General features: G+C 42.0%; 1 protein-coding gene across 1 annotated transcript in view; it reads left to right on the plus strand.

The window, feature by feature from the left end:
• Window positions 1-5,741: 5,741 nt before the first annotated feature.
• ABCB1 (ATP binding cassette subfamily B member 1) overlaps window positions 5,742-24,873 on the plus strand; it is a 76,573-nt gene continuing 57,441 nt past the window's right edge. The window contains exons 1-4 of the mRNA XM_079786186.1: window positions 5,742-5,871; window positions 6,458-6,525; window positions 12,999-13,050; window positions 18,353-18,539. Of these exons, the coding sequence (XP_079642312.1) occupies window positions 6,464-6,525; window positions 12,999-13,050; window positions 18,353-18,539 (301 nt within the window). The 5' untranslated portion in view covers window positions 5,742-5,871; window positions 6,458-6,463. The remainder of the gene's footprint in view (window positions 5,872-6,457; window positions 6,526-12,998; window positions 13,051-18,352; window positions 18,540-24,873) is intronic.

The raw sequence follows: 24,873 nt of genomic DNA on the forward strand, positions 1-24,873 counted from the left end.
ATAAAAAAAATTGTAAAATAAAGAAGTTTAAAAAAATACTGACCTAAATTTCATCACTAAAAAACAATTCTTGTCTATCTACTGAACTTACTAGTATAGTTAATCTTCCAAACCCAACTGTGCTATAATAAAGAATTGGTCTCATTTTGTCCAGGATTCCTGGCATGGAGCTCCTAAAGGCCTTGGAATTTCCGGAGTGATGTCTTTGTTATGCGAATGAGGTGACTCAGGGTGGGCCTCTAGGATGGGGCTAATCACTAGAAAGTCCTACTACATGATTAGAAGATTGAAACTTTGGGCCAGTGCTTCCTCTGGGTAGGGGTTGAGGGCTGGAGCTTGAGTTCCATCACATGGCCAATATAATCAAGCACGCCTATATAATGAAACTCAATAAAAATCCTGGACACCAAAGCTCAGTGGAGCTTCGTGGTTGGTGACCACATCGATATGCTTGGAGGAGTGATATGCCCTAACTTCATGGAGAGGGCATAGAAGCCCTGCATCCTTCCTATACCTCATCCTATGCATATCCTTTATAATAACACTACAAGATTAAGTATATAAAAACACAAAAACAACCAGTTTTCACATTTGGAGATATTTCTTTCTATTATTACAGCAATTAATTTGCTTTACATAGCTAATATCATGCTGTCACGATTTCCCCCTGCCTTTTTCCTTGTATATTAACATAGGTATTTTCCAGTGTTATTACAAACTCTTTTCAAGCACATTTTATTGTGTCCATTTTAACGATGCAGAAATGAAGTTATGAAAGACTGAGTAACCTGTCCAAAGCCACTCAGCTAAAGGACGAAGTTGGAATTCAAACCCTCCTGAGCCCCATTTTATTCTCACCTTTTTTCTTGATCATACTCCTTTGTCCTCTCTCCCATTAATTCCATAATTCATTTAAAAACTCTTGTGCTTTTAAAAGTATATATTTTTATTTATTTCAGAGAGGAAGGGAGAGGGAGAGGGAGATAGAAACATAAATGATGAGAGAGAATCATTGATCGACTGCCTTCTGCACATCCCCCACTGAGGGTTGAGCCTGCAATCTGAGCATGTGACCTGACCAAGAATGGAAAGGTGACCTCCTGATTCATAGGTTGATGCTCAACCACTGAGCAACACCGGTCGGACTTCTTGTGCTTTTTAGATAGATTTATTTTAATAGAGGACAGTGCCTTACTCAGAGGGGTGATTCTGTAGTGAAGTTTTAAGGCTGATAGAGTTTATAGAACTTCCAAAGAGCCCTGATGATAACTTAGGCAGCTACCCTACTAGTCTGACTTCTATAAAGTTGTCTCTGATATCAGACTCTTGACAATATTTTCAACAGGCATTTATTAAAGCTTTATTTTTGTAGGTTGCTGTACTGTTAAGTTAGAGAAATTCCTCGTCATTAAAACATTAATAATAAATACCAAATTGGAAGTACAGATAATGAGCTTGGGAGGGCTAGAAATCACTTCTGACTAGTGTAGTCAAAAGGGTTCACAGGAGAGTAAATTCAGGCTTTCATTTGCCATTGACTTGACACATGACTAAGTCACTTAATTTTAAATTAAGTCCATTTATTATCATCTGATTACTTCAATGTTGCAGCATTGGCTAAATAATGTTAAGAGAAATAACCTCTTTAGAGATTATTAGAGTTACATTGAGAGTAAGGTGGTTTTTTTCTTTTTCTTTTAAGTGCACATGTGCATAGAATCAATCTGATGTAATCCAACGTGAGTTTAGGTACAGTCATTCAATGTTCCTTGTCATCAAGATAATCCCATGTCCTTTATACATAAAAATCAATCACACCTACATGGGTGGAGAGTGTGTGGGTCCTTTATTGTTGTTGCCACAACTGAGTCATTTGTCTTGCTCTTTGGACTGGAAATCTCGGGTATATTCTTTTTCTGACTCAGGTCAATCAAGTTCATCAAGGTGGACTTCTTTCAGAGTATTGAACTTTTAATTCATACTCAGATGGCTACAGAGGAGCTAGGAGAAACAGGGGAAATAAGTTACTGTGGTAATCAGGGAAAGAAACACATAGGATTTACAACAAAGGAAGCATGGGAAGACCCTCCTGAAGAATTAAAGTTTTCCTTTTCAGAAGTAGGAAAAGTAGGTGGAAAACATAATAGATATGTTGTACATTTATTGACAACACATTTACAGAAAATAAAAAGGAAGAATTTGAATGAGTATTCATTTGTGCATTGTTTAATAGGCTATAAGAGAAAGACAATTAATGAGTATACTAAAACACCGGTGGACCTTCCACATCTAATATCTAATATCTCAATGCACTGGGAGAAACTCACTGCTTATGGAACTTATATGGCAAATACTCTTTTACATTTAAGATTGAGTTGTTTGATAGATCTTTGCATATTAGATTTGCTTGAGGTAGGGTAGAAAGTTGTGTTTCAGAAAAAGGTTAATGTTATTTGGGTGGCAAATATGTTCAAACAAAATAAGGCAACTAGCTTGTCAATACCATTTATAGAATTCCTATCACTGGAAAAGCACTGTACTAACTATTATACAAACAAACAAAACACACTTTCTGTCTATCTGGAACAATAAAACTGATACAAATAAAATAATCTACAATCTCCCTAAAGGCAGAATGTAATGTTTAAATCATCTACCACTAAAATTTAGCACAATATTTAGCATATGGCAAGCACTTAGTAAATGTTTGTGGAACAAATATTGACTGAACAGAAGCCCAAATTTATGGAGAAACATCCCAATAAGTTCAAATAATTTAAAATATTTTAAATAATTTCAAATATTTTAAGCAGCATACAATATAAGTACAATATTCTTAGAATAAAAAACCTTTATATAATTTTATAAGTCAATCTGCTCATTCATTTTTCCATTTATTCACGTCACATATATTTATTGAGCATTTACTATGTGCCAGACACTGTTTCTAGGTTGTTCGAGCAAAATGGCATGACATTTTAATAAAAACCTGAAGAAAATGAGGAAATGAGCTATCTGCACAGCTAACTTAAGGAGAAGGAGTTTCAGCGAGAGAAAATGTGAAGTGCAAATGCCCTAAGCTGGGAGCATGCTCCGATGCCCTAGGAACAGAAGGCCGATGACACTGGAACAGAATTAATAAGAAAAGAGTAATAGGAGATGAGGTCAGAGTTAAGAGGGGGCCAGATCATGTAGGAGCTTGGGAAAAACCTTGGATTTACTCTGAGTAAGAGGGGAAAATGGTTGGATAGTGACAGAATTAGACTTGACTGACTCTTAACAACACACTCTACGGAGAGGAGGGTGGAGAGAGACTGTAAAGAAGGGTAAAGGTAGAAGCAGAAAGACCGTCAAGTTCATCACATGTCCTTTTTACATAAAAATCAATTGTTGGTGTTATTTCAGTATTCATGATGACAGATGCTAGGGGAAGTGGCAATGAAGGCATAAAATGGCATTGTACTTGTTCATTTTCCTCCACTGTAAAATGGGGGTGAGAATAATAGTCCCTACTTCACAGGGTTCTTATGAGGATTAAATAAGTTAATATCTTCAGACAGTTTCTGGTACATGGCCATTGCTTAGTAAATGTTTATTATTAGTATTACTAGAGTCCCGGTGCATGAAAATTCATGCACTGGAGGGGGGGTCCCTCAGCCCGGCCTGGCCCCTCTCACAGTTCGGGAGCCCTCAGGGGCGGGAGGCAACTGGCAATCAGGGGAAGGCAATGACTCATCACACCTCTGCCGGCCCTGGTTGCCTGAGCCTTGGGCGGCCCTGGGCAACTGGGCAGCCGCCATTCAAGGCTTGCCTGTGCTTCGGGCTGGCCCTGGGCGGCTGGGAGGCTGAGGGGACTGGGAGACTCTGGGGGCAGGTGCCCCGGCGGGGCTGAGGGGACCGGGCGCCACCATCTTGGGGCTGTGGGCGCTGCCATCTTTGAGGGCGTGGCAGTCTATTAGCATATTCCCTTCTTATTGGCTGTGGGTGCCGCCATCTTTGAGGGCATGGCAGTCAATTAGCATATTCCCTCCTTATTTGCTGTGGGGGCCCCATTTTTGAGGGCGGGGCAGTCGATTAACATATTCCCTCCTTATTGGCTGTGGGGACCGCCACCTTTGTAACGGTGTGAGGGTCAATTAGCATATCCCCTCTTTATTAGATAGGATTCCCACAGATATGTGTAGGACAGACTGCAGCAGGAATGTGAATCTTGAGTATTGGGAGAGTACATACAAGTTTGTGAAAGGGCTACATGCTGGTGGAGGACAGGAAGATGCAGAATTATGGGGAAGCACACTTCAAAAAGGGAAAATAGCTGCTTGCATGAAAGTGTGTGTGAAGACTTGGAAAGGGACTGCTTGGCTTCCCTGAGGAACTGCCAAGTGCAGCTGTGACATATGCCCAGAGTGGTGGGCAGTAATGTGAGACCAGAGTCCATCTTAACAAAATGGACTTGGAAGTAGCTAGAACTGTCCATTAGTTTAGGTCCATCATATGTTATATCCATATTTTCATGACTGTGGAGCAAAGAAACTAAAAAATATGTATTAGAAAAACAGAGCTCTTTTGAAAACTCTGGTCTGTTCTGATCCTTAAACTATGTATGTTCTTGATAGAGATTTTTCACTTGAAGCTCAAGCATGTAAACATAGTATAAGCAGCATTATATTATATTTTAAAATATCTGCATTATTTTAGGGAGGAATTAAGGCAGTTTACAAGTATACATATAATATAACAAGATGTCAAACTAAAGGTGGGACAAAGTAAAATAAAAGTGGAAACAGAGCAGAGGCATAAATCAGATTAAAAATCCATGTGATGAAGAGGAAAGCTTTACCCATGTGCTCCAGGTGGGACCACAGGGTTGGTGTTAAGCCTGTAAGCAGTTGAACAGATGCTGCTCACATGCATGTCCAGTTAGAAGATAGAGAAAATCAGTGGCCTGTTGGAGAGTCTAATTAACAGTTAGTAGAGAAAGAAACCTGACTGTATGGCTAAAACAAAAATCAAGGCAAGGAAAATTTGGAGTAAAGAATGGAAATAAAATTATGGCTTTGAAGTATGACCTTCAAAAGCAGGGGAAATGCTCATACTACGCAGTAAAAAAAATAAAAGAGTTTCCTTTTAAACTTTTGCAGTGAGCTGAGAGGCAACAAGCAGAGAATGCACTCTTTCTATCCTAAAATGTCCGTTTCAGTGTCCATATTAACATTTTCTTTCCTATTTATGTCCTTCCCTTGATCTTCAAATACAAGATGGATGAACAGATAACCACAGCAACTGTCAAACACACCGAAGGAAGACTCTTGCAGAAAACGTCATCTAGGAACGCTGCTAGGAAGGAAAGTTTAACTCGTTTTAACTACAAAATGGACCAGGTCGGAGATTGTTTTATTAACTATATTAGATGTGATACCAAAGAAAGTTTCCCTTATGAGACCTGGGGAGCCAAACTATGGTCTCTCTGGAGAGGAGAGAGAGTTTTCTGGACATGTAGAGGCATCACTCTATAAACGTATGTGCCCCCAATGACTCAGCAGGTAGGCGGTTCTCCACTCGCTCTTTTGTGGAGAGGCAAGGGTAGCCAGGACATTCCTCCTGGAAATCAACCTGTTTCATAACTAGTGCGATGGGCAGTCAATGGAGCGGGGCGGGAGCAGTCCCAGCTGGTCTGGCTGATTGGCTGGGCCGCAGCGCCCAGGGTAGGGGCTGCGCGCTCCCGGCGGTTCCCTCCCTTCGCTGCAGGAAGCTGGGGCGCAGTTGAGCTTGGGCTCCTCCTAACTCGCACCCGCCCGGGCTTTCCACTCGAAACCGGCCTCTTTTCTAACAGAATTCACGTCTCGGCGGACGACCCGAGGAAAGCCCGAGGTAGGGGGTGTGCGAAGTTGGGGGCTGGATGGGGACAGTACGCAGAGAAGGTGGGGCTCTCCAGTTTCTGGAGTTTGGTACCCGTGGGAGAAGCGCCTCGGCGGGGATGGAGGGGGTGATTCCAATTGGGAAGTCCATGGGGACCAAGTGGGGGTGAGACCTAGAGTCCCTCTGGGGGCTTCCGGAGCACCCCCAGCCCCAAAGCTGCGGGCGCTAGCCACGCGTACTGGGTTAAGTGGTCCAGAGCGCGTAGAGCCGGCGCGGCACCGAAGGCGCGTCTCGGAGTCCGTGGCGGGGGGACCGGGAGGCACTGGCCGAGGCGAGAGGAGCCGGGAGGGAGCCCCTCCTAGCCGGCGGGCAAAGTTCAGGTCGGGCCGCTGTCCTCCCGCTCTGCTCGCGTGCAAAGGCCGGAAGCCGGGCGCGCGGCTGGCCCCCGGCGGCGAACATCACCCCGGGAGCGGCTGCGGAACCTCGGGGCGAGCGCACCAACCCCACGCACGGCTCTCCGGGCTCCGCGCAGGGCTCAGGCCCCCCTCCGCCTCCTGCGGACCGCACTGTCGGTTCACCCGCTGTGGTTTCTCCCCAGGTCGCGATGGATCATGAAGAGGGCCGCAATGGAGGAGCGGGGGAAATCTTGAAAATGGACCCAAAAAGGTAGCCAGTTTGTTTCACTTTCATACCTTACAGGGCCTGAGAGGTGTGGGCGGCGTGTTTCTAGCCCCCGGCACTGAAATCAGTGAATCAGGTGGCGGTGATTTGGATCTTCATCTACGGAGCCAGCGATCGCTCTGTAGGAATTCACTGGCCGAGGGCAGCTCCGCGTTTGCAGTTTCCCCTCCGCCGCCGCGGGGAGCTTCTTCCTCGCCCTGGGAGCTGGGGGACGGGGCTCGCACCCTCTGCTGTGTCTGAGAGCCTTCTGCTTGGCGAGCCCTGTGCACCGTCCTGGTGCCTCGTCTGCTCCCTGCTTAGGCCCTGCTCCCTGGCCCAGGCTCTTGCTTCTGGTAAAACAGGCAGAAGCGTTGCATTGTTGGGGGCATGGCAGGTGGGGCAGAAGACCAAAACTACGTTTAGGTGTGAGTGTTTTTAAAAAGGCAATGGATATCTGACCCTAGTTAGAAATCGTGAAAAGAGAAGACTTGCAGTACCAAAGAACAGACTAGCGTGGTGTGAAAATATCCGGATGCATAAAGAATTGGCCACTCTGGGAAAATAATTTATAAGTTGATTTTGGTCGAAGTGCAGTGCCTACACAGGAAATGTTAAACATAGTAGGTTCATGGTTAGTAGTAAATTGTAAAATAAAACAAATGAATAAATATGTTATTAGAACTGAGCTTTTCAGTGTAAGAGAAAAGAAATACAAATGTGGACATCAATAAGTTTTGTTTTTTTTTACTAGTAAACGTTAAACTTTAATTGGAAACTTCATTATGAAGTCATGGTTTTTAATAGTTCAGTTTCTTTCCAATGAAAGGGACAATAGCAGTGAGCACACTGAGTGCCAGATGTTGGCTTCTAAATACCAGATCTCACTCAAAGAACTGTGGACCCCAGAGAGAAATGGCTAATTCCAGCCAGGTCTGGACAGGGAAAAAAAGAGGGCCTGGAGTATCTTGTGCAATGCCAAAACAAGGGAGTGGAATTTAAGTTTTCAAAACAGGAGTGGAAGGGGCTTCTACTGGTCAAATACAGGACAGGATGAGAATCAAAGAGAATAGTAATTGAACTTGATTGTGAAATACTGAATATGACACAGGAGTTCTTAATAAAATTCTGAGAGGAGGAGGAAAGTTAGAAAAGGGTGAGAGAAGTAGAGAATAAAGGAACATTCTTTTTTTAAAAAAATGTATTTATTGATTTCAGAAAGGCAGGGAGACGGAGAGATAAATAGAAACATCAATGATGAGAGAGAAGCATTGATTGGCTGCCTCCTGCACGACTCCCACTGGGGATCAAGCCTGCAACCTGGGGGTCAAGCCTGCAACCAAAGCATGTGCCCTTGACTGGAATTGAACCTGGGACCCTTCAGTCTGCAGGCCCACGCTTTATCCACTGAGCCAAACTGGCTAGGACAAAGGAACATTCTTTACAGAAAAACGCCAGTGATCATTTTTGAACCTGAATTCTGATAATTGATTCAGGCAAGGATTGTAATGGATCCTAAACCACTAGTTGTACCCAAGAATTATGTATTTTTCCAATGGGGAGATTTTTCAATTACTACTTCAACCAAGTGATCACACCTGGCATCACTCATGATGGAAATCACTGTGTTAGTGATAAGACACCACCTAGGAAGTACGTTAGCAATCCAATCAAGCTTCTAGATTGATGTCCAATAGGAATATACTGTGAGCCACACTTGGGACTATTAATTTTCTAGTAGCAACATTCAGAAAAGTAAAAAGAAGCAGGTGAAATTACTTTGAAAATATATTTTAAGGAGCCCTGTATATCTAAAATATTATCATTTCTACCTCCAATCAGACTTATTAATCAGATATTTTACATTCTCTTTTTCATACACCTTTTAATTGCGGGGGATATGTTCCAAGACCCCTGTTAGGTGCCTGAAACCAAGGATAGTACCTAACCCTATATATACATTTGATCCTTGAACAGCCCAGGTTTGAGCTTCACAGGTCTACTTATACTCACTATTTTTTCTGTTGACCAATGCAGTTCAAAGAGTCTGTGTTGTTCAAGAGTTCAATTGTTCTGGCGATTGTAACCCAAATATGCAGAGGGTTGACTAAAGTTATATGTAGGTTCTGCGCAGTTGGCACCCTTAACCCTCCTGAATTGTTTAAGGGTCAACTGTACTATATTTTTTCCTCTACATACCTCCTATGATAAAGTTTAATTTATAAATTAGGCACAGTAAGAGATTAACAGCAATAACTAATAAAATAGAACAATTATAATAATATACTCTAATCAGAGTTATATGAATGGCTTTGGAGCCATCATTAAATAAGGGTTATTTGAGCATAAGCACTGCACTATCATGAGAGTAGACAGCTACTAAGAAACTAACAGGCACATGGCAATAAATGTAACCTAGAAAAGCTACAGTCAATTGTTATTTTGGGAAGAAGAGAGGGTTTTTTAAAATATATTTTTATTGATTTCAGAGAGGAAGGGAAAGGGAGAGATAGAAACATCAATGATGAGAGAGAATCATTGATTGGCTGCCTCCTGCATGCCCCCAACTAGGGATGCTTGCATAGATGGCAATACAGCATGGGGACTCTAGACAAAGGGATGATTCATTTCTCCAGTGGATGGGTGCTAAATTTCACCCCTCTATTCACAGTGCACAGTTTAGAACTTATAAATTCTCTATTTCTGGACTACAGTTGACCACAGGTAACTGAAACTGTGGAAAGTGAAATACAGATATGGGAGCACTACTAAGTCTTCAAGTCTGCTATGATTTTATACTTACTGCACATCAACTTGAATTTAATTTGAAACAGGCATATCCAAGATGTGGGACATTCTATAAGATATCCGTTCTTGTTCCTACAAAAAGTCAGTGGAGTGAGGGTGAGGAGCAGAAGGACTTCCAGGTTTAAAAAAGAGACTAAAGAGACAAAAATATGATATATAATGTGTGGACCTTGATTACATTGGTTCCAAAAAAGGGAAAAGCTATAGAAAACTTGCTATTATTTTTTTTTAGATAAATAAAACTTGCTATAGAAAACTTGCTATTATTTTTTTCAGATGTAGTAATGATAGGAAAGCATGTGAAGTGTCATGGTGTTTACAACTTACTTTAAAATAGTTCAACAAAATATTAACAATGAGCCTTGGCCAGGTGACTCAGTTGGTTGGAGCATCATCCTGTGCACCATTCCCCATCAGGGCACATACCTAGGTTGTGGGTTCTATTCCCATTGGGCACATGTGGGAGGCAACCAATCGATGTTTCTCTCTCTATCCCCTTCTCCCTCTCCCTCTGCCTCTCCCTCCTCTCTCTCTAAAATCAATGAAAGCATAGCCTTGGGTGAGGATTAAAAAAATTAACAGTGATAGTATACACTTTCGTATATAAAGAAAATATGCTCAAAAAGTTAACAATTGTTGAATTTAGGTGAATGTTATATGGATAGTCATTACTATTTCAGTTTTCCTGCTTATTTAAAAAAATGTTTTAAATAAAAAAATTTTCATAGAAATAAAAAGGAAAAAGATCCATAGAGTGGAAAGTAGACATTTTCCTTTTGTTTTTAGTTAAAAAACAAACAAACTTGGTACTTTAAAGAACTTATGACACAAACAGGGATATTGGAGTAAGAAATATTGAGGGTATGTGGAGGGAAATGGCAATGAAATTGGTTCAAGCCTTCACATACCTTTATTTTATTACTAGAGGCCCGGTGCACGAAATTCGTGCACCTGGGGGGGCTGGTGTCCCTCATCCTGGCCTGCGCCCTCTTGCAGTCTGGGAGCCCTCGGAGGGGGATGTCTGACTGACAGCTTGGGAGCTCCCTTGGGGAGCAGGCCTAAGCCAGCAGTCAGACATCCTTAGCACTGCCGCGGAGGTGGGAGAGGCTCCCGCCACAGCCACTGTGCTCGCCAGCCACTGTGCTCCTGGGTTGAGCGTCTGCCCCCTGGTGGTCAGTGTGCCTCATAGAGAATGGTCGTTCTGTGGTTCAGTCTATTTGCATATTACCCTTTTATTAGATAGGATTGGTTCTTATTATGGCCTACAGACTTTTTTCAAACTAGATTTTTTTAGTTAAATTGTGCTCATCCTCATTGATATTAATCTGTTCTTAATAAAACTATATCCCTTTTTCCCAGTTTTATTTAGATATAGCTGACACAGCACTATATAAATTTAAGATGTACAGCATAGTGGTTTGACTTACATATATTTTGAAATGATTACCACATTAAATTTAGTTAACATCCATCATCTCATACAGATACAATAAAAAGTAAAACTTTTTTTTTTCTTTTGAAGAGAACTCTTAGGATCTACTTTCTTAACAACTTTTCTATATATCATTGTTAACTACTAGTATAGTCATCATATTGTACTTCTTTATCTTTTTTTGTTGATACATCCCTGGTACTTCTTTATTTTGTTGTTATTAATCCTTACACAAGGATATTTTTTCCATTTTCTTTTTTTTTTTTTTGTAGAGAGAGTGGAGGGAGTGAGGGAGCGGGGCAGGGAGAGAGAGAAAGAGAAAAACATCCATGTGAGAAAGATACATTGATTGGTTGCCTCCGGCACATGCCCTGACCTGGGCTGGGGATCGAAGCTGCAACCCAGGTATGTGCCCTTGACTGGGAATCGAACCCATGACCCTTCAGTGCAGGGCTGACACTCTAACCACTGAGCCACACCAGGCATGGCATTGATACTTTATCTTATAACTGGAAGTTTGAACCTTCCTCCTCAATCCTTCCTCCCTCTTCCCTGTAACCACAAATCTGATCTCTTTTTTTATGAGTTTGGTGTTGTTGTTTTTAAACAAAATATTCTCTTTTGTAATTATAAAGAAGCATATGTCTTTGTTAATAGGTATAAAGATTGGATGATCATACCCCTTGGAATATCTGTATTTATAAATATTCTTAATTACAATGAGGTTTGATGAGTGACTTGGATAATCTCATGGGGCGGAGAGTCATTGTGGGAGAGCATATCCTTGCAATGCAGAAGGCTGAGGGTACCCTGAATCTGTGGTGTTGAGGGGCTAGACTTTGCAGTTGAAATCTTGGCTTTGCTCTAGCCCTGTGACCTTGGACAAGCTAGTTAATGCCTCTCACCTGCAGTTTCTTATCTCTAAAAGAACAGAAATGTGCCTGCCTCACAGAGATCAAAATTAAATGACTTTGGACGTTGAACACACAATGAAATATACAGATAATGTGTTACAGAATTGTATGCTTGAAACCTATATAATTTTATTAACCAATGCCACCCAATAAATTTAATACAATTAAAAATTATTAAATGAGATTATATATGGGAGGTGTTCACTTAGCTAGTGCCTCAGCACCATTGTAACTTCTTCAAAGTAGCAGCAATATTAAAGAAGAAAAAAATAAGTAAAAAACTTAGAGCTCAACCTCAATTATATATGGCTATTTTTCTCCTCTCATCCTGGTTCCAGGGTTACTGAAACCATGCCTTTCCTGGGAGTAGGGCGGGACCACATTTGAGGAGTTATGTTTGTGTACTTTGTGTGTGTGTGTCCGCCTCACATCACTCCAAAGCCAAATATGGGATAAACTCTGGATTTGTTTCGTTAGAAGTCTCTTCAACTCTTTGACCTCGCTTAGTGTAAAGAACAAAGACAAAGATGAATTAACTTTTTGAACTTGAAAATCGGTGTAAAAATAATGGGGTTCTTCTCTGAAATAGTCTTTCTTTTGTGCATTTGAAAATATAGATGCGGCGGCTGGGGATGGTGGTTTGCCTTCATGTCCTTGGTGGCAGTTACGTAGACTGGAAAATGGGTTGCAGTTAGATCCATTTGAAATCTAGGCTCAAAATAATAATTGACTGTAGCTTTTCTAGGTTACATTTATTGCCATAATGGTCCATTTAGGGCTCCAGACATCCTTTCAGAATTAGATTTGCTCATAGTGATTCAATTACTTTTCTTATTTGGTTATTTTATGCTCAGTATCTGACTGCCAATACCCTCCATTAGCAGAGAGATTGATTAAGGTTAATATCTGGGTAGTAGATGGATTATCTACATCTAGAATTCTTAGATGATAATTAAGGAGATTACCTTGGGAGAGCATGAATAATTTTCTAATAGTAAAAACAGAAATCTCTCTTTTTTTTCAGTATTTTTTCTAATCGCAAAAGTCGTGTGTCTGTGTATGTTTTTATCATAGAAAATGAGGAAATGCCAAAGGCACAAGGAATAAAATATATTGATAAATATCTCAACACCCAGTGATAACCACACATGTAGATTTCTAGGACACATGTTAACATATTTAAACTTCATAAATGGGGTCAGCCTATTCACCTGCTTTTTTACTGAATAATATATTATAGGCAAGTTATAAGCTCTATGTTAATTTGGTAGTTTAAAAATTTATATAATTTTAAAAGTTTTGTGTAATTCTATTGCTATGTTTTTCAGTAAAAAAAAGGAGAAGAAAGAAAAGAAACCAACTGTCAGTGTATTTACAATGGTGAGTTTTGAATTTATTCACTATTCAGAATACATAGGAAATTGACTTCTCCTTACCTGGAGAAGAGATATTTTAGCTCGTGTGATTATTTCTGGGAAAGTATTTCAATGGAGAGGTAAACTGTATTGGTTTAATTTAGCTTATTTTCAGGGTAATGCCGATCATAACTGGCCATGTGAATTGAGCCTCAGTAGCCACCCTGCTTGTCCTAGATTTCAGTATCCTCCTACTTAGTTATGTCACCAGTGATCCGTTGCTCCATGTAAGCACTGGGAGAGATGCTTGCATAGATAACAGGTCTCTCGGCCACCTGGATGAGGCTAACCTTAATTGTTTATCTTATTTTCTGGTTGCACAGTGGTTGCTCAGAAACTTTTTTTTCATCAGTTGGGAAGAAGAGAGGGTTTTTTAAAAAATGTATTTTTATTTATTTCAGAAAGAAAAGAAGAGGGAGAGAGAGATAGAAACATCAATGATGAGAGAGAATCATTGATTGGCTGCCTCCTGCACGCCCCCAACTGGGGATCGAGCCCGCAACCCGGGCACGTGCCCTTGACCGGAATCGAACCCGGGACCCTTCACTCCACAGGCTGACGCTCTATCCACTGAGCCAAACCAGCCAGGGCAGAGAGGGGTTTTATAGATATGACTGGTTGATGGTCTCTCTCTCTACCTGAATTGAAATTAAATTCATTTGAAACCAAAATATTTCTGTCTTTTTGTAGTTTAGTTTTTATTATTTGTAGCTTAAATTTTAGAACAAATCTTATATTTTAGAAAATGTAACAGACTTACTACACAGAGGTAATACTACCAATATTATTCAAGGCACAAAAGAATAAAAATCTAGAATTTCAATGTGAGTTAATAACACACACACTGCTCTATGTGCCATGTATTGTTCTAAACACTATATATATGACCTTAGTTTTTCCTTACATAGATACTATTCCTTCAGATAGATATTATTATTATTCTAATTTTAAAGATGAAGAAACTGAGGCCAGACACATTAACTTGCCCAACGATAAAGTATGGGGCCAGGATTCAGACCTGGGAAGTTCATGTTCTAAATGACAGTGCTCAGGATGGCAGAGAAAGAATGTATTCTAAGCCTGTGCCAAAGTGCTGCGCTACAAATGTGGCTTTCCCTGGTGTCTTTTTCCTGAAGAGTTGACACAGAAAACTGCGAACTTACCTTAGATGTAAAACCTATAAACATAAGGACCCATCAAGAAAGTTTAACAGTAAAATGCTGATGTTAATGGCATTGCATATTAATAACATTATCCAGCCAAGACAAAAACTTACGTGTGTCAGGGGATTTCCAAGAACCCCAGGTTTGATGATTCACTAGAAGAACTCACAGGACTTGGCATGTAATTACACTCATGGGTAAGATTTATTACAGCCGGATGCAAAGCAGAACCCGCCATGGCACATAGAGAGACATCCAGGAGAAACCAGGCTCAAGCTCCCAGAAGCCTCTCCTGGCGAGTCCCACTTCATTCCCCCAGCAATGAGCTGTGACACCACATGTGAAAGGCTGCCTATCAGAGAAACTCAAGACTCAGCATGCAGTGTTTTTCCTGGGGGCTGACCCAGGAGGCACAGCACATACCGGAATTCCAAACTCCCAGAGGAAGGCAGGTTTTCAGGATCCACCACATTGTACAAATAGTTCCGGCCTCTTTATCAGCTAGGGTGGTCATAACCCTCCCCAAAACCAAGTTCTAGATGCCAGCTAAAGGCCAACCTTGTATGCAGGCCATTCTAAATAGCACATCACTAGCAATGTTAAGTGCTTCCTCTCTGCCAGGCATTTGTTAAGCACTCCGTATATATTATTTAACTTCGTCCTCACAACAACTTGATGATAGAGGCACTTGTGTTGTCCTTATGCTCCAGATGATGAAACAGACTCAGAAAAGTCAAGCAATACATTCAAAAGTCACAAAGCTAGTAAAGAGGCAAGCCTAGAATGTTGTCCGGATCTGCATAATCTAGAGCCAGAGCTTTTAACAACTTCATTTATGAGAGTTCATGGCAGGGGAAACTTTTATCTGCCTGGAATTGAAGAGTCCTTTGTTGATGCTGTTATCTTCTGATCACCTGGTCATTTCTCAGCCATTGAAGACCACCTGGCTCAGTATCTCCCTTTTTACCCCTGGCACCCCTACTATCTTGGGTGACCTTTATAGGGTTATAGATATCCACTCTGTGACCTTCACAGATGCAATAATCTTGTCCTCCCCTTCATCCCCAGCCATCACTCACATACTCACATCCTGGATTTTGTTATTTGAAACTGTTCTATTTCCTAAGTGACCAATTGAAGCAGCCAGCTTGAATTAGCCAGCCATCTCCTCTCTCTGCAATCTGCTCACTTTTCTCTCTGGCTCTTGAGCCCACTGACCCATCAATTTCCCTCAGCCCCTTCCTATCTCCTTCCTCTTTCTTATCTAGCTTCAAGTAATGACTATCTCTTTAGTTATTCTCTTGCCCAAACTATAAACTTTCTTTACCTGTCCTTTATCCTAGATAGGCCAGGCAAATGCAGCCACCTGCTTTGGTGCTGGAGAAAAATCTCACAACAGGGTGTACCCCGCACAGACTGGGTACTGTTCTTCTGTTCTTTTCCCTGTGGCAAACCTGTACTCTTCCAATTTCCCACCACTTCCTCCCTGGCCCTCAAAACCTCCTCTCACTCTTGGTGGATAACCTCTTATTTCACAAACAAAATGGAAGCCACCTGACAGAAGTTTCTCAGCTCTTCTCTTCCAATCCACAGGCACCTGGATCCGCTCCCTTTCCCTTCCCCCCTATTATAATAGGGAAGCATTTGGTCCTTAAAACTCACTACTCACTTGAACTTTGACTCCTATATCCTCTGCCTTCTCAAGAACCTTCTATTATTTACTATTCTTTCTTCTATGTATCTTCAATTTCTCCCTCTCAACTGGGTCTTTCCCATTGTCATGTACACATCAAGTGTCTAATTTTATTAGTGCCACCTCTATAGATTTTTTTGGGTATTTTTATTGTTGACACTATTACAGATGTTTCCATTTTCCCCATCTTTGCCTGCCTTCACCCAGACCCCCACCCAACCCCTTCCCTCTGGCTATCACTACACTGTTGTTTGTGTCTATGGGTTATGAATATGTTTGGCTAATCCCTTCACCTTCTTTCATCCAATCTCCCCTTTCATAGCAGTCAAGGTGCTAGCCAGGCTGAATTCCTAAGAATTCAGCTTTAAGAGAGAATCTGTTTCCTTCCCTTTTTCAGCTTCTACACCAGTGGTTCTCAACCTTTTTAATGCCGCGACCCTTTAATACAGTTCCTCATGTTGTGGTGACCCCCAAGCATAAAATTATTTTCGTTGCTACTTCATAACTGTAATTATGCTACTGTTATTAATCGTAATGTAAATACCCGTGTTTTCCGATGGTCTTAGGCGACCCTGCTAGCGGTTCTCAACCTGTGGGTCTCAGCTCATATATTGCCTCCTCAGAGAGATGTCCCTGGACAGCCAGTCTAGCCAGCTGACCCTGCCTGTCACAGTGGTCCAGGCTCCATGAGGGTAGGGGTTTCGTATGTGTTCTTCGTTGATAACCAATCCTATAATTAGCTAATAAGGAACTTACAGTAGCAAGAAATGAGAATAAGCTTCACTTTTTCTTATCTGCTTTATGGGCTGCCATTCACTACTTCCAAGAGCTGTTCTGCTCTTTACTTCTCCACTTGTCAATTCAATACTTATTCCCTTTTCTTGCTACTGAAAGTTCCTTGTTAGCTATTTATAGGGTTGGTTTCTGTTTCTATGAGGAGTATATGGTAGTTCTAAAATTTCACTTTCTGCTGCTGTGTTTTTTATCTTGATCTTGATCTTTCTTTTGGTTGACATGACCTGCCTAGACCCAGTTTTTACTCAGTTTCCTCCCTACAAACCTGCTGACTAGCCCTAGCTAGTTTTGCTCAGTGGATAGAGCGTTGGCTGCAGACTGAAGGGTCCCAGGTTCGATTCTGGCCAAGGACACGTGCCCGGGCTTGATCCCCAGTGGGGGGCATCATTGATGTTTCTGTCTCTCTCTCCCTCTCCCTTCCTCTCTGAAATCAATTAAAAAATTAATTTAAAAAAACACCTGCTGACTATATCTACATCTTGCATCCACAGAAGGAGCACCTGCCACAAACAGCCACAGTTGGCTTCCTCCTGTTTCTTTGTTTTCTTCCGTTTGGTTTTCCTTTGGTCCTTAACTAGCTCTTTGAATTATACAGGTGGAATATTGTTTCCCAGGTGGGCCTTTCAAAGAGTCTCAATACCATTTCCCTTACAGTGCCCTCTTATTGCAACTTGTTAGATCCAGAGAAGTCTTTCTTTTCTTGTGACTGGCCTACAGTAAAAGAGGTTTTGCTGGTCTACACTTGGCAGCCATTATGACCGCCTTCTGTCTTCTCAGGAAATCTGTTCTTTAACAAGCATGCATCTTAATTCATTTTTTTCCCTCTTCCTCCTCACTATAGAGGCCTAATTACATTAAAATAATTTTACATTTATGCTAATGCTGTTATGCAGCAGATCTGTGACCCCAGCCACTTTCTTAGAGCAATAAAACGAGTCTGCTCAACAGGGTCCTCGGAGGAACCTTTGGCAATCCAGATTTTTCTTGACTAAAAAAGTTTAAGTTAAAAAATGGCTTCTGTTCTTGGAAATCAGAGCAACATATACTATATTTCTATTACTGTACCATTGAAGACTTTACAGCTCCCAAGAGGAATGTCTTATCCCTCTCATCAAACCTCAGGCATAAGAAAAGGAGACATAATGAATTCAATAGGTCAGAGCTTAATAGAGGAATCAAATGCACTTTTATGTCGTTGTTGTTAATCCTCACCTGAGGATATTTTTTCAATTGATTTTTAGAAAGAATGGAAGGGGGAGAGAGAGAGAGAGAGAGAGGGAGGGAGGGAGGGAGAGAGGGAGAGAGGGAGAGAGGGGGAGAGAGAGAAACATCAGTGTGAGAGGTGTGAGAAACATTGATTGATTGCCTCCCACATGTGCCCAGGTACGTGCCCTTGACTGCGAACTGAACCCTTGACCCTTTGGTGTGTGGGAGACACTTTAACCACTGAGCATACTGGCCAGGGTGCAAACACCCATTTCTAATTAGGATATTGCAATAGTTGGGGTAGGACCAGGGTGGTAGTATAAAAAGTGTTTGGGTTTGGGGTATGTATTGAAAGTAAAGCAAAGCATCCATGAAACTGTGCTAATTGTTCCTATTCTCTTTTTTTTTAGTTTCGCTATTCCAATTGGCTTGACAGATTGTATATGTTGCTGGGGACTATGGCCGCCATCATCCACGGTGCTGGACTCCCTCTCATGATGCTGATTTTTGGAGACATGACAGATAGCTTTGCAAATGTAGGAAAGCTTCAAAGCACAACTTTTCCAAACATAACTTTTCCAAATATGACTAATGAAAGTAAGTATTATTTGTGGTTCTGGTTTTATTGGAAGCTTGGAAAAAAACAATTACTTAGAGTGATATTACTACATAGGCACTAGTGTGTTTAGTGCGGTGGGAGGTGGAGGGATCTGAGCTATAGTTCATATTTGTAATGAGTTTGATAAGAGAATATTCATGAGCATTAGGATGCACAGTGGAAGTGCTGGCAGAGGTGTGTAGAAAAAGAGAGTTCTGTGAAATCAGAAATGTGCCAAGAAGGTTCAGGAAGAGGCATAGGAACCTAATCTTGACTTTGAATGATAATTAGGAGCCAGTAAAACTCTGACATATTGGATATGGGTGTACAGACAAGAGTCCACAATGGTTCTAAAGTTTATAGCCTGATAAACTAGATGCAGGTACCATCAACTAAGATTAAGAAGATGGAGAGGAGAGTAGGTTTGGGCAGTAAATATGAGAAATTTAATTTTGGACATTGTCACAGATTGGGCTCTTCGGAAACAGATGTTAAAATGGAAAAATGGGGCCAAGAGAAGGTTGTGTGTGTGTGTGTGTGTGTGTGTGTGTGTGTGTCCGTGCGCGCGCGCGCGCACTAGAATGGGGGAAATCATAGCTTGTTTGTGTACAAATGGAAATGATCCAGAAGAGGAGAAGGTGATGCTTTAAGAGAGGGAAGAGATTTGCTTGCTTTAGCGATATCCATGAGAAAGGATGGGATATAATGCTCAAGAAGAACTATTTGCTTAAGGTAGGAGCACAGGTAGTTCATTTATAATAACAGGTGGGAAGAGAGAGTGTTTGAGTGCCAGTGCCCAAAGGTGGGTAGATGAGGAGGTGAGAATTTGTGAACATTTTCTTCTGATTACTTCACTTTGCTCAGTGAAGTAGGAAGCAAGCCATTTGGCTGATTAAGGAGATCTAAGACAATCCTCTAGGACTGATTTTCAGCCCATGTGCCACAGGAATTTTTAAAACATGTAATACCTGACTATTTAGTCAGGGACACTGACCTCTTTTTCCTTAGACTGTCAAATAAAAAAAAAATTGACAACAGCCCACACAACAATAGCCATCTAGTGTGAATACCCCGTCTTGAACCATAAATATATAGGTCATATAATAGAGTTGCACCTTATTGATCATGTCGCATAAGATTGCATCTGATTGATTAATTCTTGGTACCAGAAATCCTTATATGGGAAAGTGGATGGACTGTTAGAATACTTGGGGTGAAAACAGATACACTCTCTCACACTTGACTGCGGAAGGGCTGGTTGATAGCTCTGAGCTTCCACGTCAACTTTGGTCACGCATAGATTGATTTCAACTAAGCTACCCAAAGACTTAGTTTAAAACCTGGTGTGCACTCAAGTGGTAGAAATGTTGAAAATGCCTGTTTGGAAAAAAAAATACTTGAGAATACAGTGATACCCTGTAGCTTTTACAATGACCCTTCCATCTTTAAGTCTCTGATGAGTGCCATGAATCCTTTCCCCGGAAGCAAGCACATGAACATTCATAACTATTTGGGGTACTTAAGGATCTTTTTATACCTGTCTGGTGATCTTGAGAACCGCTTCTTTGTGACCCTGAAGAGCACATTGTTTATCCTAAGGCGGGAATACTTCAGTTCTGTGAATGCAGGTACTGAGGTAGGCCAGGAAATGTTACTGTATGTTTGAGCTATGCAAAATCCTTATGCATTTATTACATCCCTTCATGGAATTCAAAGGAACGTGCCAAAAGGGTTGTGCCACCTTTGAATTGACACCTTACCACTCACCAAAAGGGCGGGGGGGATAGCATCAACCATTTTGATGCTGGACCTAGAGATGAGGGCAAATGAATTCTCTGATGCTTCTGGAGGGAGAGCCAGGCCCCCACATACTCTCAGACCTTTTTTCTTCTTGACGTTCCCCAGGTGTGGAACCTCATAACTTTGCCCTGGGAGTAGACTAGGTACCAGAGCCTCCTTGTTGGACAAGAAGTATTCCTTCCTTAAGGAGATTTGGACTTGCTAAGGCTCGTGAAAATCCGAGCGTTTTAAGCTAAACATCGGGTTTAACTAGACAGCTCTAACATCTTTCTGAGAGCAGATCCCTCTCTGCCGTGCACTGGACCCCTCCTTAGCTCTGTCTTGCTATCTCACCCTGTTTATCAGACACCGGCCTCTTTCCTGCTCTTTTTGTTGTGGACCTAATTTCCTGATGCCCGACTCCCAAAGCTCTCCATCTTGTTGCCACATTTGCCTTTGTCTTAACATCTCTGATGACTTGAGTCCAGGGAACTCCACTGTGTGAGCAAAGGTGAACCACCGCTGAATTTCTGTAGGATTCCCGTCTTCCTCGGAGACTGTCCACTGTCTGGAAGTGAGCCAACACAGAGGTGATTGTGACTTTAGGCATTTTGCATTGAAGGTGACAGGTTGGAAACAAGTGTAAATGACATTCAGGCAGTTGAAGAAATGAGACTGAACCTTGGTATAAAGAGTAGGACTAGAGATTGGGCAATATTTGAGTTGAAGGGATATTAAATCTCCTGTGATAGGATATGGAGAAAAGTAGAAGGAATGCGAGCCCTAAGCCTTGAGGAAAAACTCAGTTGTTAACAGTAACTAAAGCTGAGCATTAAATTTGGGCTGAGCACTGTTCTTAGGGTTTTTCATATATTAACTCCTTTATTCCTTTCATGAACATGAGGTTGAGACTACTACCTATACCAGTGATGGCGAACCTATGACACGCGTGTCAGCACTGACACGCGTAGCCATTTCTGATGACACGCGGCCACATGCCGAGGATGAAACATTTGCTGCTCCTGAGGATGAAGCATTTGCGAAATAATGTTTTTTCCTCAAAGTGACACACTACCCAAGTTATGCTCAGTTTTTTGGTGAAGTTTGACACACCAAGCTCAAAAGGTTGCCCATCACTGACCTATACTTTACAGATGAGGAAATGGGGCCCAGAGGGTTGAGTACATTTAAATTGCCTGAGGTTGTAGAGTTAGCAATTAGTCAGTATTTGAACCCATGCAGACTGGCCCCAAGTCTATACATTGAAGGAAATAGAGGGACACCCAGAAAGGAGGACACTGCGGTTAACATGCTAATCCAGAAATTAGAGGACACAGGGGAGATTTGCCAAGTCTCATAGTGGTTAAGAGTCGGAGATACTCTTTACATAGTTCCTGAATATTTATTGTCTCTAATGATTCACTTTATGGTCCATCCACATTGATGGCCTTTCTCTTTCTCTATAACTATATTACGGTAGTTTCTGTTCCATCTTCTACCAGATTGTGGGCCGAGGAAAGGAGAAAATGAGACCCTCAAATTTTAATATGAGTTAATAATTCAGATAAAAAGGGATAAAGTGGAACTAATTTATTTTTATATTTATCATTATAATCCCTACTCTCACTGCTCATATGAGAAACCTGAAAACTATTTGTAAAGTACCATTTCTCAAAATAGAATCTATATTTTGCTGCTTAAACTATGAGTGCATGTATTGAGTGCAGATCTTGAATGTGTATTTCAAGACTTTAGTGTTGTAAGCAAAGGAAACATTGCCATCTGTATCCTCAAGGTTAGCATTACAAGTATGCTCCAAACTATACTGTTAGCCAATATTTCAATGCTAAGTATGTACTCTCTAAAAATTTCCACGATGGATCTGTTTTCTTTTACGTATTCAAGGCTTTCCTCTACTGCTGAATTTCATTGGAAAAATTCTTATAGATAGATTTCTGGAAAATTAGGTACCAAATAATGGCAATATAATTCCAAGTATATTATTTAGTGTGGCAGTTTATTTTTTAAGTTTGAGTTAAAACTTAAAATATGGCTAATTTTTCTAGAATTAGTGTAACATAGTCAGATTTTTTTTAGTTGCTATCGAAGGAGTGCTTTTCTACCAAAAAGTAGATTAGTTAACAACATGCTATCTGCAGTATATTATAAAAATATCAAAAAAATAAAGATAGGCAGCTAGTACCTGACCCATTCTAGGTGCTTAAAAGTGAGATGAATAAAAAAAGCCTGAATTACAGAATTTTGTGGGTGAAAAAGAGCCTAGATTTTATCTGGCCCAAACCCATTCTATCTAATAAAGAGGGAATATGCTAATTGACCCTCACGCTGTCGCAAAGATGGCAGCGCCCACAGCCAATAAGAGGAAATATGCTACTTGACTGGCCCGCCCTCAAAGATGGTGGAGCCCACAGCCAATAAGGAGGGAATATGCTAATTGACTGTCACATCCTCAAAGATGGTGGCGCCCACAGCCAATAAGGAGGGGATATGCTAATTGACCGTCATGCCCTCAAAGATGGCAGCGCCCACAGCCACAAGATGGCGACACCCAGTCCCCTCAGCCCCGCCGGGGTGCCTGCCTCCGGAGTCCCCCAGTCCCCTCAGCCCCCCAGTCGCCCAGGGCTGGCCCGAGGCGCAGGCAAGTCTCGGATGGCGGCTGCCCAGGGCCGCCCAAGGCTCAGGTAACCAGGGCCAGCTGAGGCTTGCGCTGCTGGCAGTGGCAGCAGCAGAGGTGTGATGGGGGCGTTGCCTTCCTCTGATCGCCAGGTCGCCTCCCACCCCTGAGGGCTCCCAGACTATGAGAGGGGGGCAGGCCAGGCTGAGGGACCCCCCCCTCCAGTGCATGAATTTTCATGCACCGGGCCTCTGGTGTTTTTATAGGTGTAGAAACCAATGCCCAGGAACTTGAAACCACATGGCCACGATGGAATTGCTTGCTAGTTGACAGAGCTGAGTTCCTGGGCCAGGAGTCCTCCCTTTGAGTGTTTGTTTGTGTGTGTGTGTTTTTCTGGTCTAGTAGTGGTTTCAAACTCTGCCTAAAATTGTAGCAGACATCAGTATTTCCACTTGGTCTTTCCTCCAGGTGCCATCCTGGTTAGGTAGAGTTGCTTATTAGTAAGTCAGGTAGGTCAGCCATGGGGCACAGTCTTCAGGCCTGAGGTGGGAAGCAGCACACACCAGGAGAGCGTGGATCCTGGAGTCCTCTTTATCTGCAATAGGCCCAGCCACACGGAGTGTCAGGCACTAGCCCGAGCAATGCATGAGGATTGATCATCTAGGCAAAAGGTCTAAATTCCTGCACAAGAAGATTGGAAAACTTGGAATCATGGTGTTCCTGCGTTAGAACGGACCTTGTGGGTCAAAAGTCAGGGGTTGACTATCTTCTATAATCAGAGAACCACCCTATGTAAATAACGTCTGTCAGGGAAGCTTACCTGGTTAGATAGCTGAAAGGGAGGCTTCCGTGGGTGAAAGTGGTAGAGGGGAGCCCCGAGCCAGGATAGTCACTGATAGCATTCTCTCCTGCCACCTGGCAGTGCCAAGGTCTCTCCTCAGACAGCCACCACATACAGCCCGGCTGCACCTGATGCAAAGACAGAGCGAACGTAGCAACGAAGCTTGACTGCTTCACGTTCTGTCAATGCAACAATAAATGTGTCCAGACTGATTTTTTTAAAAATATATTTTATTGATTTTTTACAGAGAGGAAGAGAGAGGGATAGAGAATTAGAAACATCGATGAGAGAGAAACATCGATCAGCTGCCTCTTGCACACCCCCTACTGGGGATGTGCCCGCAACCAAGGTACATGCCCTTGACCGGAATCGAACCTGGGACCCTTGAGTCCGCAGGCCGATGCTCTATCCACTGAGCCAAACCGGTTTCGGCCAGACTGATTTTTTTTTCTTTATCAGTTATAAGATTGCTTCTGCTCCAAAATTGGAACAGGATAATAAGTAGCGGGGTAAGGATTTGTTTCCTTACCAGTCCTGGAATTTTCCATCTTATCTGGCTAGCCAGGAAGTGTTTCTAAATGGCAGTAATTGTCACTAGTGTGTATCACATCCAAACCAAGACAAACCGGTACTTGTTATTTGTTGATTTATTGATGGTAGCCATTCTGACAGGTGTGAGGTGATAGCTCATCGTGGTTTTAATTGGCATTTCTCTGATGATTAGTGATGTTGAGCATCTTTTCATATGTTGGCCTTGCATAGGTTCTCTGCGTCTCTTTATTACTTCCTTACTTTCTGTATTCCCGCTAAGTGTGGTCTTCCCCAGGGTTCTGTGCTTGCTTGCCGTTTTCTCCTTGCCTGCCAGCCTGTCCTCACAGGTGAGGAGAGATGGCTTTTTTCTCTCCTGAATTTTGCTATGGCCACTAGGACATGACTCCTAAGTCTTCGGACCTGAATTCTCTCCAGAACTGGAGAGCCACCGTCTGAATATACACTGGACATCTTCAATCGAATGTCCCAGGTACCACAGAATAAAGACCTTCAAAACTGAACTAACATCCGACCAGACCTGCTGCTT

Source organism: Cnephaeus nilssonii (assembly GCF_951640355.1).
Source record: "Cnephaeus nilssonii genome assembly, chromosome: 12".
Lineage (NCBI taxonomy): Eukaryota > Metazoa > Chordata > Mammalia > Chiroptera > Vespertilionidae > Cnephaeus > Cnephaeus nilssonii.